General features: G+C 47.0%; 2 protein-coding genes and 4 non-coding genes across 7 annotated transcripts; 5 read left to right on the plus strand and 1 right to left on the minus strand.

Annotated features, from left to right (window-relative positions):
- The first annotated feature begins 2,104 nt into the window (after positions 1 to 2,104).
- On the plus strand, positions 2,105 to 7,848 carry IL34 (interleukin 34). Of its 2 annotated transcripts, XM_032701169.1 has the most exons (7): positions 2,105 to 2,261; positions 3,581 to 3,763; positions 3,856 to 3,959; positions 4,252 to 4,329; positions 4,426 to 4,599; positions 7,148 to 7,286; positions 7,379 to 7,848. In XM_032701169.1, the coding sequence occupies exons 2-7, from the start codon at positions 3,721 to 3,723 to the stop codon at positions 7,396 to 7,398; spliced, it is 558 nt and encodes a 185-aa protein (XP_032557060.1). In that variant the 5' UTR covers positions 2,105 to 2,261; positions 3,581 to 3,720; the 3' UTR covers positions 7,399 to 7,848. The 2 variants fall into 2 exon arrangements, with proteins under 2 accessions (XP_032557060.1, XP_032557059.1); XM_032701168.1 differs by lacking the exon at positions 2,105 to 2,261 and having other exon boundaries at positions 3,432 to 3,763.
- On the plus strand, positions 4,821 to 4,891 carry TRNAG-GCC. Its single transcript has one exon. It is a non-coding gene; the product is annotated as a tRNA-Gly (tRNA).
- On the plus strand, positions 5,480 to 5,550 carry TRNAG-GCC. The gene has a single exon. It is a non-coding gene; the product is annotated as a tRNA-Gly (tRNA).
- TRNAG-GCC lies at positions 6,426 to 6,496 on the plus strand. Its single transcript has one exon. It is a non-coding gene; the product is annotated as a tRNA-Gly (tRNA).
- On the plus strand, positions 7,015 to 7,085 carry TRNAG-GCC. The gene has a single exon. It is a non-coding gene; the product is annotated as a tRNA-Gly (tRNA).
- Positions 7,849 to 9,212: 1,364 nt separating the features above from the next.
- Positions 9,213 to 17,121, minus strand: LOC116793517 (C-factor-like). The gene is made up of 6 exons (XM_032701421.1): positions 16,984 to 17,121; positions 10,992 to 11,043; positions 10,570 to 10,757; positions 10,328 to 10,486; positions 10,108 to 10,218; positions 9,213 to 9,326 (listed from the first exon to the last, which is right to left on the minus strand). Exons 1-6 carry the CDS (start codon positions 17,119 to 17,121, stop codon positions 9,213 to 9,215), a joined length of 762 nt encoding a protein of 253 aa, XP_032557312.1.
- Between the last annotated feature and the right edge of the window lie 26 nt (positions 17,122 to 17,147).

Consider the following 17,147-nt stretch of genomic DNA (forward strand, 5'->3'; position numbering starts at 1 on the left):
CCAGGCAGGGCATGGCTGAAGCTCAGGGCTCCTGTGTTGCCCATTGAAGCAGCAGCAACAGCTTTGAGAGGAGCAGCTGGCTGCCAGGAAAGGTCCTTGTCCTGGCAACCTGAGCAGGCAGCTGCAGAGGCTCCCAGCCTGGGTGCACCCACACAGAAGGTGTTTCCTGGTTTTGTTGGTTTGTTCCCTGCTTACTCCTGCCAGAGGGTCTGTCTGCAGAGCTGAGATCCTGTGGCATCCCATTAAGGATGCTGCTCCCAGCCTGGGCTTGGTGAGGCAGGTGGGCCCTGTCCCGGTGCTCCCTCTGAACAGTCTCCATTTTTTGCAGCGTGAATGCTCTGCAGGGTGAGGGTAAACATGCCCTCCTACCCTGTCCTTTGCACCCTCCTCTCCCCTCTCCTGCCCTGGCTCGTCCTTACAGGCCTACGTTGGCAGGGGCTTAACCCAGGGCTGCGCCCTTTGGCTCTGACATGGCACCCCGAGCCCCACCCGTCCTCTGCCGGGGAGCAAAGGGCTTTGTGCTCCCTTCCCCAGCCTCAGTGGGGATGGCTGTGTCAGGGGAGGAGCAAGGGGGAGCTTCTAGCTTGCCAGGGGCTTGGGGTGCCTGCCCAGTGCTCCCTGTGTTCCCTGTCCCCTTGTCCTCCCCCTGGGCACGATGCTCTGGATCAGAGAGTGCTTCCAGCAGAGCTCCAGCACCACTTGGCATTCGCTGTGTTGGTGTCCCAAGAATGAAAGTGTGGGGGGGGTCTTGGGTTGTTCCCAAGGGGCTTTCAAGCACAAGGATTTGTTTCCTTGGCTGGGCTTCATGAATAACCTGCCTGCAGTGCAAGGCAAAGCCTGGGAGGGGCCGAGCCCCAGTCAGGAGGAGCCGGTGGGCTGGGGGGAGCTGGCTGAGCCCCCAGACCACGTTTGCCTGGGGGGGTCAAAGCTGGGGCAAGGAGGGTTTCTCCCAGCAAGGGCTCTTCCTGCAGCCACAGGGTGCTGTGTCCTACTGCGTGGGAGCAGAGCTCCCGGGGATGTGAACTGGGAGCTGTTTGCCTTGGGCTGGACCCAGCGGTGGTTTCCAGCCCGGTGCAGCCAAGGAGGGCAAACCACCCCCGTGCTGCGCAGTTCCGCACTTTCCCTTCTCTTCCTCGCCCCATCCCGGCTGCCAAGCTGATGACTACGTGGGCAGGGAATGCTATTAAATGGCTTCCTCCAACGACTGCAGCAGCTGCGGGTAAAATCCCTGTGGACACCTGCGTGAGGAGCTGGACCAACTCCTTCCCTACTGAGAGCTGAGCATCGTGCCCCCAGCCCGGCCCTGGGAGAGAGGCAAGGGCTGTGCCTGGGACTGTCCAGGACCGGGGGAAGCTTGGCAGGAGCACGACAGTGGCTCTGACTCCATGCCAGGGGAATCCCAGCGCGCTCTCCTCACAGGCAGAAGTGCATTCCTTCCCACGCGTTTCCCTGGGAGCACTGACCTGCTCTTTGATAGCCGGTTTCTCTCCTCGACCCCTCGGGCGCCCAGCAGCGCCAAGCACAGACACAGTGGCTGTCCCAGGGGGCTCTTGGGGGGGGCAGGCAGGAGGACAACGTCCCATGGCTTCTGTCCCCTGCTCCGGGCAGAAGCTCAGCCCTGAAGCATCCTAAGAGGACAACATGGGCTTGGGCCACAGGGAGCAGAGTCCTGCTGACCTGGAGACAGCCAGGAATGCCCCAGCCCCTCTGAGATCTGTGCTGCAGTGCGGCCCTTGCACAGGCACATGCTTGGAAGCACTGGAGTTGCTCCCACTTGGAGTGCCCCAAAATATACCGGTGTGTGTCCAGCCCAGTGAGCACCCTGAGACACTGGGCCAGGAAAGTCCAGTGCCCTGAGAGTGCTGGCGTTGGCAGAGCAGAGCACCACAGGGGCTGTATGTGCATCCTGCGGGGATAGCCCAGCACCCTGAGGAATGGATTGGGCACAGACCATAGTTAGATCAGCACCCTGGGGCTCCTGACCGGGGCAGCAAAGCACCCCAAGGAGCAGGAAGGGATCCAGGAGGGTGAGCCAAGCACCCTGGGGACACCCAGCTGGTTGAGCTGAACATGCTATGGACACCCAGTTGGATGAGATGAGCACACTGGGGGCACCCAGCTGGATGAGCTGAGCATCCTGGAGACAGCTGGCTAGGTGAGCTGAGCATCCTGGAACACCCAGCCTGGGCTTGCTGAGCACCCTGGGGACACCTGTCTGGAGCAGCCAAGAACCTCGAGGAGCAGACAGGTAACCCAGGAAGGTGAGCCAAGCCCCCTGGGGACACCGGGCCGGGCTACCTGCGTACCCTGGGGACACCTCCCGGTCTCGCCGCGCCCCCCGGGGACACGCACCGGGCTGTGGCAGCCGAGCACCCGCGGCGCTGCGGGCAGGGCCGACCGCTCCCGGGGCCGTGCGGGGCGGTCGCTCGGCCCCCGCTCCCCGCCCGGCCCCGGCCGCCGCCCCGCCCGCTCCCCGCGCCGCCGCCCCCCGCCCGCCTCCCGGGAAGCGCGGGCACGGCCCCGCCGCAGCCGCCGCCCGCGGGTGGACGCGTCCCGCGCCCGCGGCCCCGCGCGCCGCGCCAGGTGGGTCCGCGGGGCCTCGCGCGGGGGGCGCGGGGGGGCGGCGGGGCACCCACGGCCCCGCGTGGGGACGTGGCGCGACACACAAACGCACACACACACGCACACACGCACACGCACAGACCCCGCGCGTGGGGACACGGAGTGGGGACACGGCAAACAGGTCCCTTCCCTGGGGCCGTGGGATGCCGCCCACTCCTTCGCGTGGGGACACTGTGTGGCGCCTTTGCACGGGGACACGGCACGGGACATGGCGTGGGGTGGGGATACAGCGTCACCCCCCCGCTGGCAGGGGAACATGGGGGACGCAGGTGTGGGGACGCAGACACACTGTGCTGGGACATGGCATGGACCGTGCAGGGCTCAACACACCCCCCTCCGCAAGGGGACACGCTGTGGAGGATGCGGCAGAGGGACATACTATGGGCTCCTTCCCCTGGGTGACAGCACGGGGACATGGCACAATCCCCTTTGCAGGGGTGTGGGGACACGACACGTCCCCTCTCTGTGTGGGGACCCAGCATGGGTGGCCTGGCCACTTCGCCAGAACTGTCCCCCCAGCGATCCTTGGCTGAGGCCAGACTAACTCATTGCTGGGATAACGGGGCTGGGTTGGGCCACCCCCTCCCCTGGAAATCCCCTGGGGTGTCACCAGGTAAGTCCTGATAGCCCTGCCTCAAACGGACACAATCACCCGCGGCTCCACGGCCACCCACAGTCCTTTGGCCCCCCGAGGCTCACACGGGGCTGTCCCTTCCCCGCAGCCCCCGGGGCTCGGAGCGGGTGCCCTCCCTGGGGGCTGCAGCCTGGGCACCCGCCTGCCCTGGGGCTGCAGCCGGGGCTCTCTTCCCCCAGATCCGGGGGGGTCCTGCCCCCGGCGAGCACATCCCTCCTGGCACCTTGTGATGGCCCCGGGACCTGCTGCCTCCCTGCCACCAGCTGGAGAGGAGAAGCCAGCGGGGACTGCCGGGAAGGGGGACTAATCCCCCATCCATGGCAGGGGGCAACCGCCCGGGGCTACCGGAGAGCAGCCCAGCGCCCGGAGCCTGCGCCCGTCCCTCTTCCCCCCACCGTCCACGCCGCCACCCAGGAGGCTCCCGGTGAGCCCCAGCCATGTAGGCGCAGCCTGGGGCTCCGCCGATGGCCACTGTCAACATGCAGCAGGGCTACGCGGCCGTCCTCTGTGAGTAGAGCTTGGGGACAGGGGGGATGGCCCCGGGGTCACCTCAGTGGGTGTCCCCGAGGGAGCTGACACCGCTGGCTTTGGCTGCCCAGGTGTCCTGGCTGTGCTGGGGCTGGAGGCCACTGCGCCGGGCGAATGCGAGCTCACCCGCCTGCTCCAGGACAAGCTGCAGTACGAGATGCGCCTGCAGTACATGGTGAGCCCGGGTTTGGGGGGTGGGGGGCACGCGTGGCATTACAGGGCCCCGGTTTGCTCCAGGGGGGACGTGGGAGGGCAGCACCCACTGCTCTACAGTGGCCAGGTGCTGGGGGGATGGTTTTTTTTACCGGGGGCAACTTGTGCCAAATGGTGCCCAGAGCTGCTCCTGCTGGGGGCTGACCATGTCAAAAGGCTCTTCCAAGAGCTCCTCATTGTCATGCTGAGGCTGGTGGGGATGTCTTGGTCACTTTGCCCCCTTCCAGCCTCCATGCTCTGCTCCATCTTTCCAGAAACACTACTTTCCCATCGACTACACAGTCCAGGTCCAGTACGAAGAGGTGCTGAGGCCGTCCAACATCACCCGCCTGGTAAGATGGTGGCAGGGGACAGCCCTGTGATGGGGGCACTGCGGGGACCCACGAGGGCTGCGTGAGTCTCACCCGGGACACCCTCTCGCCCTTCAGCGCAACGGGACAGTGTCAGAGACAGCACTGCGGTACCTCTGGTTCCATGTCAGCTCCCAGGCAGTGCTGCGGATCCGTGAGGTGCTGCCAGAGAAGCACCCATCCTGGAAGTACACCCAGGAGCTGTGCCAGCTCTTTGACGCCCTGGGTGAGGAGTACAGCAAGTATCGGCAGGTGAGGATCCCCCGCGGCCCCCCGGCACCCCAGTGCAGCCGCACGTCACACACACGTATGTGCTGGGAAGAGATGCACCCACAGCCATGAGCACAGCACAGGCATGGACATCCCACTGCAGGCGGGTCCTTTGGGAGGGCTGGCAGGGACAGGAGGCGGGGACAGAGGTTGGGAGTTGGGTTCGGGGCCGTGGGGCAGCGCCGGGCATTGCTGCACATCTGGCATTGGTGGTTCAGTGGTAGAATTCTCGCCTGCCACGCGGGAGGCCCGGGTTCGATTCCCGGCCAATGCAACAGTTGGATATTTTTCTTGCCTGCAACCCTTGGGAGGCGGGCAGAGCTGGGAAGGGGGAACGAGACTGTCACCCCCGCTAACGGGGTGGCACTGCCACGGTCGGGTGGTTAGGGGGGCGTCAGGCAGAATGTGCCCCCGAATTCACCCCAGTTTTCCCGGTGGCGATCCTGCCTCTCCTCCCAAGCTTCTGCTGTCTCGATGGAGCTGCTGAACCGCGAGGCAGCTGCGTTTGGGTGCTGGATGTGGGCGCCCTGTCACAGCTGGGGCACCAATGCGAACCCACAGTGCGTCTGCATTCTCTTGTGCCGTGGGTCGGGTTCTGCAGCCCCTCTGAGGAGGGAGTGGGCTGTGCTCACTTGTCTCATCAGGCAGAGTATTAACTCCGAAGGCTCATGACGAGCCCTCCTCGCTGGAGGTGATGGGTGAGGCAGTAGGAAGAGGCGCTACCCCGGGCTGGAGCCCAGGTGTCAGAGCTGTCTGTTGGGGTGCTCTGGGAGGGGGCATTCGCTGGCAGTGCCCTCCCTGCTGCTCCAGCCCGGTGGGTTTGGGGCTGTGTGGGGGAGGGCTGGGCTGTGCTGCACATCTGGCATTGGTGGTTCAGTGGTAGAATTCTCGCCTGCCACGCGGGAGGCCCGGGTTCGATTCCCGGCCAATGCAACAGCTGTATTATCTTGCACCCTTTTGTCCCCTGGGGGCTGCCAGGACGCCCGTGGTGCTCCCTTGGCCCCCGCTGTCACCCGGACCCTGACACTGTGTCCTTTGCGGGGGTGCTCAGGCTCCAAGGGATGCAGCAGCAGCTCTGCCAGCAGTGAGTATCCCTGGCTTGGTGGCATTGAGGGGCAGTGAGAGGAGATGGTTTGGTAACACTGAGCACCTCAGCTGCACGGTAACGAGAGACACCGGCTCAGCGGCAGCAAGGCATCCTGTGTCCCTGGCTTAGGAGTAGTGGGAGGTGCTGGTCCCCATCGGGGTGCCCAGTCCTCAGGGAGGTGGGCCAGCTGTGGGCAGCCCCACATCTGGCATAGGTGGCTCAGTGGGACTATTTTGTACTCCCTCCCCAAGAGCCCAGGTTTGGCTCCTGGCCAGGGCAGCCCTATGTCCTTCACCTCTGCACCCTCCAGCCCCTCCACCTGACTTGGACTCCATGGGTTGCACCCCAAAGTGGAGGTGTTTGGGTGCTGGGTGAGCGTGGTCTGTCACAGCTGGGTCTCCAGCAAGAACCCAAGATGTGGCTCTGTTGTCCTGTGCCATGAGGCAGGTTCTGCAGCCCCTCCAAAGGAATTGTGAGCTTTCCTTGGTGGTCTCATCAGAGTTTTAACTCTGAAGGCTCATGACAAGCCCTCCTTGCTGGAAGTGATTTGAGGCAGCAGGAAGAAGTGCTCCCATGGCAGAAGCCCCAGTTACAGAACTGTTTGTTGGGGTCCCCGTGTCTATGTGTGTGTGTGTGGTGTGTTCACAGCCAACAGTGCCTGTCTCTGTTGCTCTGCTGGGTTTGGGACGACAGGGCAGCACCAGGAAAGACTGCACATCTGGCATTGGTGGTTCAGTGGTAGAATTCTCGCCTGCCACGCGGGAGGCCCGGGTTCGATTCCCGGCCAATGCAACAGCCCTGTCATTTTGCACCCCATTGTCTCTGGGGGCTCTGTGGGAACTGGCCCAGGATGCCCGGAGGGATTGTGCATCCCCCGGCACAGAGCTGGGGCACCTTGGTGACTCCCAAGAGGATGTGACAGGGAGCTACCAGGGGGCTTTGTGGCAGTGAGTGTCCATGGCTCAGTGAGAGTCCCTGGTTTGGTGGCAATGACAAGGGCTCTCTGCTGGATTGCAGTGGGGACCCCTGGCCCAGGGCAATGGGGACTGCATGGGGCTGGGAGGTGCAGCCACATTCAAGAGGCAGCTGCGTTTGGGTGCTGGATGTGGGTACCCTGTCACAGCTGGGTCACCAGTGTGAACCTGCTGTGCGTCTGCATTCTCTTGTGCCGTGGGTCGGGTTCTGCAGCCCCTCTGAGGAGGGAGTGGGCTGTGCTCAGCTGTCTCACTGAAGTGTCGGCCCATCCCTGCTGCTCCAGCCCGGCGGGTTTGGGGCTGTGTGGGGGAGGGCTGGGCTGTGCTGCACATCTGGCATTGGTGGTTCAGTGGTAGAATTCTCGCCTGCCACGCGGGAGGCCCGGGTTCGATTCCCGGCCAATGCAACAGCCGTATCATTTTGCACCCCAGTGTCCCTTGGTGACATCCTGTTGCCCTGTCCCTGCAGACAGATGTGGAGGCGGTGGTGGCCGACCTGGTGAAGCTGGTCCACAGCGCGGGCGCTGAGAGCCGGAGCAAGGCCGTGCGCCCCAAGGCACTGCTGGACAACTGCCTCAAGGTCATGCGGATGCTGTACGGAGTGCCCTGTGAGTTGGGGATGGGGAGGGGGCCCTCAGGGAACTAGATGCCAAACATGGGGACCCTGACTCATCTGATGACACCTGTTCCCTCTGCTCAGGTCGGTGGGAGTCCACCTAACGCTGCAGAAGATCCGTCACTCGACACCTTCTCCTTGCCCTGGAGCCTCGGATGCTGCCTCTGCTCTGCCACTCCCAGCAGAGCCCCAGGGGGCTTCCGAAGGAAGGTGCAAAGGTGGGACAAATGCCACCTCTTCTGGGACCAAACATCACTCCTTCCAGGACCGTGGGACCGTTCATGGCCGTGGGGTTTTGCCCATCCAAAATGCCTGGCACCTTCAGCATGGGTGTAGGGTTGGACAGAGCCCCCCCATGATGAGCAGCTGTTGGGGGGGACACGCTGCCCTCCCTGCGCACAGGAAGGGTGAGGGCATCACCCCATTCCTCTCTGTTTGTATTTTCCCCTCAGCTTTCATTAAACAGCAGTTAATTCTCTAGCATTGCAGCTCAGCTTCTGACCGGGTCCTGGGAGCCTCCAGCCTTACCCAAAATAAAGGACCAGCAAAGAGAACCCCCCTGCCTCTACCGCTTCCTCTTTTGGGGAGGAGGTGGCACCTTTTTTGATGTCAGCCCCCTCCCTCACCACTGTGGGGGAGAGAGTCCCTGATATATGGACCCCCAGAGCCACTGCTTGCCAAACTGCCTCCATCAGCTCCGGCTGCTTCCCCAGCAAGAAAACATCTGGATTTGTTTGTTGTGCTTGGCAGTGCAGGGCGGGCAGTGAGCTGGGGGGACTGGGGGCTGCCTGGCTGCCTCCCCCCTTCACAGATTAGTTAATTACCTCCATCAGCTATTAGAGACCTTAATTAGTGTTTTCCTTGCTGAGGGCTGCTTAGACTTATGAGTCTGTGGGCACTGCAGCATGAGTGGTGGCAATGTCTTCCTCCTCCTCCTCCTCCTCCCTTCGTGCTTAGCAGTGGTTCCTGTTTATATAAAGCCCACGCAGAGCTAATATAAAGCCCACCAGCGATGATCCACCGCTTGATAAAGGGCTTTAATTAGAGGGACTCCCTCTCCCATCCTCACTGGCTTTAATGAAGATCCCCCCCTGTGGTCCAGAGACCCACGTGGGGTTGCTGAGCTCCCAGGGCTGAGCCCCCAGGGCTGAGTCCCCGCCTCCCACTCCCTCACGTCAGGCGTGGGAATGATCCTCCGTCCTCCTCCACCGTGGGAAAATTGAAGCTATCCCAGCAAAATGACCCCGGCCAAGCTTCCCAGAGCATCCCTGCAGCAAATGGCCGGGCTCGGGGCTTGCCAGAGGCCTGCGTGTCCATCCCACTGGAGATATTGCGACATTTTCCTCCAGTCCCTCTTTCGAGGGATGGCTTCAAAAATGTCGGCTGAGAGCCACTCACACGAGGGGGAGTGGGAGCCTGTTTGCACTATTTCCTGGTGTACCGTGAGGTGGGGTAGATCTGGGGAGGGGCCAGGTCCCAAAAGACATTCCTAGAGATGTGCTGGGACTAGGGAAATCTCCCCCTTTGAAATTCCCAGCTGCTGGAATAGGAAGAGCCTTTGCTGCCCTTGAACCAGCAGGAAAAAAGCCTGGCAGCATCCTCGGGGTGGGCACGGAAAGGCTGGCTGATTTTGGGGTGGGCAGGCTCAGCAGGGTGAGAGCTGGGCTGTGCTGAGGCTGCCCCATGGCTGCAGTTTGGGGACTGTCAGGGATGTCCCCAGGCCACCAAGCAGCACACTTGGAGCACCCTTCTCTCTGCTCCTCTGGCCCAACTCATCATCCCAGGCAGTGGGGCAGCAACCCCAGCTCTTACCACCCAGCCAGGGCATCCCTGTTCTCCCCCCCACAGAACCAGAGTGAGCCTGCAAATGGCAGTTCATTAGCTTTAATTAATTAAGCTCAGCAGACAGGCTCTGCTCTCACCAGGGCAGCCTCTGCCCTCTCCAGTCCCAGAAGGTGCCGTTGCTGGTGGCCGAGAGCTGGGACAGCAGCCGCAGGACACCCTGGACACTCTGCTCCACCGTCACGGGGCCCTGCTGGACCCAAGGGTGGGGGAGGAAATGAGCCAACACCCTCCATCCCAGCACCCCCATTCCTGTCCTGTGGCATGGTGGGATATCAGCTCTGGCTGGGGTGGTTTGGGAGGTCAGAGGTGCTCTAGCAGGCAAGGGATGTGGCTTTGAGTGAATTGGTTTGTTGCTGTAAGGATGGAGGTTGATTTTTTGGTTCCTAATTAAAAAGTGACTCTTTTGTCAGCCAGTGCAGGGTAAAGGGGCAGCCGAGTGCAGGGCCGGGGTGCCCTCTGCTGACACACCAGAGGGATGGGAAAGGAAATAGAAAGGCAAATAAAAAAACTGGAGAAAATTGGATGGTTTTGTGGGAGAGCCTGGAACTGGCCCTTTGTTGTGGTGGTGCAGCCACCCTGGGACTGAAGGGCACAAGGGTGAGTGCCCAGGAAAGGGATGCCCATGGGAAGGGATGTCCATGGGAAGGGATGCTTCTGGGAAGAGATTTATTTGACAGGGGATGTCTTTGGGAAGGGATGACTGAGCAGAGATGCCCGTGGGAAGGGATAACTGTGAGAAGGGATACCCCAGGAAGGGATGCCCCTGGGAAGGGATGACCTTGAGAAGGGATGTCTGTGGGAAGGAATGTCCATGGGAAGTGATGCTCCAGGAACAGATGCCTCTGGGAAGGGATGACCCTGAGGAGAAATGGCCTTGGGAAGGGATGGCCCTGGGAAGGGATGCCACAGGAAGGGATGCCCGTGGAACTTTGCTGAGCTAGGATGGCCAAGCACTTCCCATCACTCACCATCCCCTGTTCCAAGGGAGGTGTCACACAGCCAGGGTCCACAGACACGCAGAGGATCCCGCTGCTCCCGTACTCCAGGGCCAGGCACTTGGTGAGCATGTTCAGAGCAGCCTGGGAGAACAACCCACACCCCCTTACCACCATGAGCTGGCAGTGCCAGGGCCCGTGGTGGGGGGAATCTTGCAGAAGGTGACCCCCAAACTCCTCCTGGTGGCAGTACCTTGCTGCAGCGGTAGGAGATGTCCTGCCTCTCCTCCCAGGCCTCTGCCACCTCGATGGAGCCCAGGATGCTGGAGATGTTGATGATGGCAGCTCTGCTGCAGCTCATCTCACGCTGCCCTTCAGCCTCAGCCGCCTCCTTCAGCAGGGGCAGGAAGGCCTGCAGGGGATGGGAGCTTGGGCATCACCATCCTCTCCCTCCCTATTCCCAGCATTTGGGACAGGGGATGCCCATGGGCTCACCTGGCTTGTCTGCAGGGGCCCGATGGTGTTGGTGGTGTACACGAGGCTCATGTTCTCTGCAGTCTCAGTGGCCAACGTGCTGCGGCGCGTGGTGCTGGTGTTGTTGATCAGGAGGTTGAGCCCAGCACTTCCCACCTTTTCCTGCACCTTCCCAACTGCTGCCTTGATGCTGTTGGGATCTGTCACGTCTGCAAGGAGACAGGAGGGCTTAGGGACAGGCTGGTGGCAACATCCCTGGCAAGATGCTGCAGGACATGGCAGGAGGCAGCTCTCCGCCTCTGAGCATCCTCCTGGTCCCATCAGTGACCTGGTTCAGCTGAGCCAAACTGAGGGACCCGCCTGCTTGGTGGCATTTCCCGGAGCCGCCCACGGCTGCAATTAAATCCTGAGAGGTTTCATCCGCTTCCCGCCCCAGCACTTACCCAGAGGCAGGACAAGGACGTTGGGAAAGCCCAAAGTAACCTCGTTGACAGCCTACACGGAGAAAGGCAGAGGGTCATGTGGGAAGGCTCAGCGGGGTGGGAACAGGGTGGCCCTGCCTGTCACAGCCGACAGGTTTGAACAAGATCCAGTGGGAGCGGTTTGGGGCAAGTCACTGCTCCTCTGCCCCGGCTGAGCGGCAGCTTCAAAGCTCCCGGCAGTGATGCCTCTGGCAGGGGGCTGCCAGCAACACCCCTGCACTCCCCATTACACACATCTCTATGTCAGGAGAGGCAGAAAAATTACACACATCCATATTTAATATACATATAGGTATTTAAAAATTTATGTATATATATGTATGCGCATTTTTTGTTTCATATATATATGAAACAAAAATATGTATACTATAATATTATAATATATATATTATAATATCATATATATATTATAATATATATAACCTGTCCCTATATATATATGAAACTAAAAATATATAATAATATATATATTATAATATTATTATATATAATATTTATATATTATAATATATATAGCCTGTCCCTATATATATGAAACAAAAAATATATTTAATAATATATATATTATAATATTATAATATATATTATAATATATATTTATATATTATAATATATATAACCTGTCCCTATATATATATGAAACAAAAAATATATATAATAATATTATTATATATATAATAATATATATTTATAAATCATAATATATATATAACCTGTCCCTATATATATATATGAAACAAAAAAAATATATAATAATATATATTATTATATTATTATATATTATAATATTATAATATATATATAACCTGTCCCTATATATATGAAACAAAAAATATATAATAATATATATATAATAATATTATTATACATATTATAATATAAATTTATATATTATCATCATCATGGCTGGGCTTCGCAAACGAAGATTTGGGAAGGCTCCATCCACATTTGTTACAGGCACGTTGGTGACTTATGAGGCCAACACAAGACAGACACATCTGATTGCAAAAGGCGCAGCAGAAAGACTCCTTAGATGGTGTATTCTGCAAAACACGGTTCTTCCTGCGTTGCCTTTTCTCCTCGAGAGTGATCCTGTGTGTGTTCTCAAAGAAGACAGCAGCGTTATAGATACAAATTATAATATTATAATAGATATATTATTGTAAATATTTATATATAAATAAAAAATATATAAATATTATATATTATTATAAATATTTTCTTTAATATATATAAAGGGACAGGCGCTATATATATTATAATATATAAATATATATTATAATGTATATAAAATAATATTATATATATAATACATATGTTATTTATATTATATATTTTATAATATATATATTATAATAATATTATAATATGTATACTATTATATATATATTGTTGGAAATTATATAATGATAAATTATTATATATTATAATATATATATAACCTGTCCCTATATATATAGGAAACAAAAAATATATATTATATAAAAATCTATATAATATAAATATAAATATAATATAAATATATATTATAATATATATTTATATATATATTTGTATATATTATATAATATATATTATATAATATATATTATATATATTAAAATATATATAATAATATATATTTTATGTATATAAAAATATATATAATATAAATATAAATATAATGTAAATATATATATTATTATATATATTTTTTATATATAGGAACAGGCTATATATATTATAATATATAAATATATATTATAGTATATATAAAATAATATTATAATATATATATTATTATATATATATTTTTAAAATTATATAATGGTAAATTATTATATACTATAATATATATATAACCTGTCCCTATATATATAGGAAACAAAAAATATATATAATAATATATATTATAATATTATTATATATATTATAATATATATTTATATATTATAATATATATATAACCTGTCCCTATACATATATGAAACAAAAATATATATAATAATATATATAGAATAATAATATTATGCATATTATAATATATATTTATATATTATCATCATCATGGCTGGACTTCGCGAACGAAGATCTGGGAAGGTTCCATCCACATTTGTTACAGACACGTTGGTGACTTATGAAGTCAATACAAGACAGACATATAACCTGTCCCTATGTATATAGGAAACAAAATATATGTATATAATATAAAAATATATATAATATAAATATAAATATAATATAAATATATATATTATTTTATATATAGTTTTGTTTAATATATATATATAGGAACAGGCTATATATATTATAATATATAAATATATATTATAATATATAAAAATAATATTATAATATGTATTATTATATATATATATTTAAAATTATATAATGGTAAATTATTATATATTATAATATATATATAACCTGTCCCTATTTATATAGGAAATAAAAAAATTATTTTTTTTTTGTAAATTATATAATGGTAAATTATTATATATTATAATAAATATATAACCTGTCCCTATATATATAGGAAACCAGAAATATATATAATAATATTATTATACATATTATAATATAAATTTATATATCATCATCATGGCTGGGCTTCGCAAACGAAGATTTGGGAAGGCTCCATCCACATTTGTTACAGGCACGTTGGTGACTTATGAGGCCAACACAAGACAGACACGTCTGATTGCAAAAGGCACAGCAGAAAGACTCCTTAGATGGTGTATTCTGCAAAACACGGTTCTTCCTGCGTTGCCTTTTCTCCTCGAGAGTGATCCTGTGTGTGTTCTCAAAGAAGACAGCAGCGTTATAGATACAAATTATAATATTATAATAGATATATTATTATAAATATTTTGTTTAATATATATATAGGGACAGGCTATATATATAATAAATAAATATACATTATAATATATATATAAAATAATATAATAATATATATATTATTATATTTTTTTTGTTTCCTATATATAGGGACAGGTTATATATATATTATAATATATAAATATGTATTATAATATATATAATAATATTATAATATATATATTATTATATATATTTTTTTGTTTCCTATATATATAGGAACAGGTTGTATATATGTTATAATATATAAATATATATTATAATATATAAAAAATAATATTATAATATATATATAATTATATTTTTTTTGTTTCCGATATATATAGGGATAGGTTATATATATATTATAATATATAAAAATACGTTATAATATATATTAAATAATATTATAATATATATATTATTATATATTTTTTTTGTAAATTATGCAATGGTAAATTATTATATATTATAATATATATATATAACCTGTCCCTACATATATAGGAAACAAAAAATATTTTTTTTTTTGGTAAATTATATAATGGTAAATTATTATATATTTTAATATATATATATAGAATCATAGAATCATAGAATCGATTGGATTGGAAAAGACCTCCGAGATCATCAAGTCCAACCCTTGGTCCAAATCCAGTCCATTTACTAGATCATGGCACTCAGTGCCACGTCCAATCTGCGTTCAAAAATCTCCAGGGATGGTGAATCCACCGCCTCTCTGGGCAGCCCATTCCAATGCCTGATTACTCTCTATGTAGAGAATTTTCTCCTGATATCCAACTTAAATTTCCCCTGGCGGAGCTTAAGCCCGTGCCCCCTTGTCCTATTGCTGAGTGCCTGAGAGAAGAGACCTGTCCCTATATATACAGGAAACAAAAAAAATATATATAAAAATATATATAATATAAATATAATATAAATCTATATATAATATAGATTTTTATATATATTAAATATTATTATATATAATATATCATATTAATAATTATTAATATTAATATTAATATCAATATTATTTATTACAATATATAATATATTATATTAATAATTATTAATATTAATATTAATATCAATATTATTTATTACAATATATAATATATATAAATATATATATAATATAAATATAAATATAATATAAATATATATAGTTATATATATATTTTTTGCTTCATATATATATACAGGAAGAGGCTATATATATATTATAATATTTAAATATATATTATAATATATATAAAATAATATTATAATATATATATTATTATATTTTTTTTTTGGTAAATTATATAATGGTGAATTATTATATATTATAATATATACATAACCTGTCCCTATATATTTAGGAAACAAAAAAAATATATATAATATAAAAATATATGTAATATAAATATAAATATAATATAAATATATATATTATATATTTATATATATTATATATTATAATATATAATATATTTAATATTAAATATTAATATCAATATTATGTATTTTATAATATATAATATATACAAAATATATATAATATAAATATAAATATGATATAAAATTATATATTGTTAAATATATTTTTTTTCATCTATATATAGGAACAGGCTATATATATTATAATATATAACTATATATTATAATATATATAAAATAATATTATAATATCTATATTATCATATATTTTTTTTTGTAAATTATATAATGGTAAATTATTATATATTACAATACATATAACCTGTTCCTATATATATATAGGAAACAAAAAATATTTTTTTTTTTTGGTAAATTATATAATGGTAAATTATTATATATTATAATATATATATAACCTGTCCCTATATATATAAGAAACAAAAAATATATATATACTATAAAAATATATATAATATGAATATAAATATATATATAATTATATATTATTATATATTTTTATATATATATTATATATTACAATATATAGTATATATATTTTATATATTTATAAAACTATATAATATAAATATAAATATATATATAATTATATATATATTTTTTTTCATCTATATATAGGAACAGGCTATATATATATTATAATATATAACTATATATTATAATATATATAAAATAATATTATAATATATATAATTATATATTTTTTTTTGTAAATTATATAATGGTAAACTATTATATATTATAATATATATAACCTGTCCCTATATATATAGGAAAAAAAAAATATTTTTTTTTGGTAAATTATATAATGGTAAATTATCATAGATTATAATATATATATAACCTGTCCCTATATATATAAGAAACAAAAATATATATGTAATATAAAAATATATATAATATAAATATAAATATAATATAAATATATATTATTATATATTTTTATATATATTATATATTACAATATATATTATATATATTTTTTATATATATAAAACTATATAATATAAATATAAATATAAATATATATATTATATATATATATTTTGTTTCATATATATATAGGAACAGGCTATATATATATAATAATATATAACTATATATTATAATATATATAAAATAATATTATTATAGATATATTATTATATATATATTTTTTGGCAAATTATATAATGGTAAGTTATTATATACTAGAATATATATATAACCTGTCCCTATATATATAGGAAACAAAATATATATATAATAATATATCTATTATAATATTATTTTATATCTATTATAATATATAGTTATATATTATAATATATATATAGCCCGTCCCTATACATATATATTAAACAAAATATTTATAATTATATATATTTTAATATTATATATATTATAATATTTATTTATATATTATATACGTAGCCTGTCCATATATATATATATATATATATATGAAACAAAAAATGCGCATATATATATATATAAATATTTTAAATACCTATATGTGTATTAAATATGGATGTGTATATATATGTATGTATGTATGTATGTATTTTTCCATGCCATTCATCTGCAGGACGGTGACGCTCAGCACCCCAGTTCCAGGTGGGATGGTGGCATCCCCAGGCACCCTCCCCAGAGCTGACCTCTCCCTGTCCTCCCCCTGCTCCAGTGCCCTCCCTACCTTCCCCTGGGGGTCCAGGCAGGCGGCGAAGAGGTGCCGGGGTGGGCTGGGCTGCTCCAGCAATCCCTTGAGCAGCGCCAGGCCGAGCCCCCCGTCGCAGCCGGTCAGCAGGACGCTGCCCACGCCGAGCCCCTCCATCCCCGCCGCTCCCCGCGCCGGTTGTG

The sequence above is a fragment of the Chiroxiphia lanceolata genome, chromosome 13, assembly GCF_009829145.1.
Source record: "Chiroxiphia lanceolata isolate bChiLan1 chromosome 13, bChiLan1.pri, whole genome shotgun sequence".
NCBI classification, from domain to species: domain Eukaryota; kingdom Metazoa; phylum Chordata; class Aves; order Passeriformes; family Pipridae; genus Chiroxiphia; species Chiroxiphia lanceolata.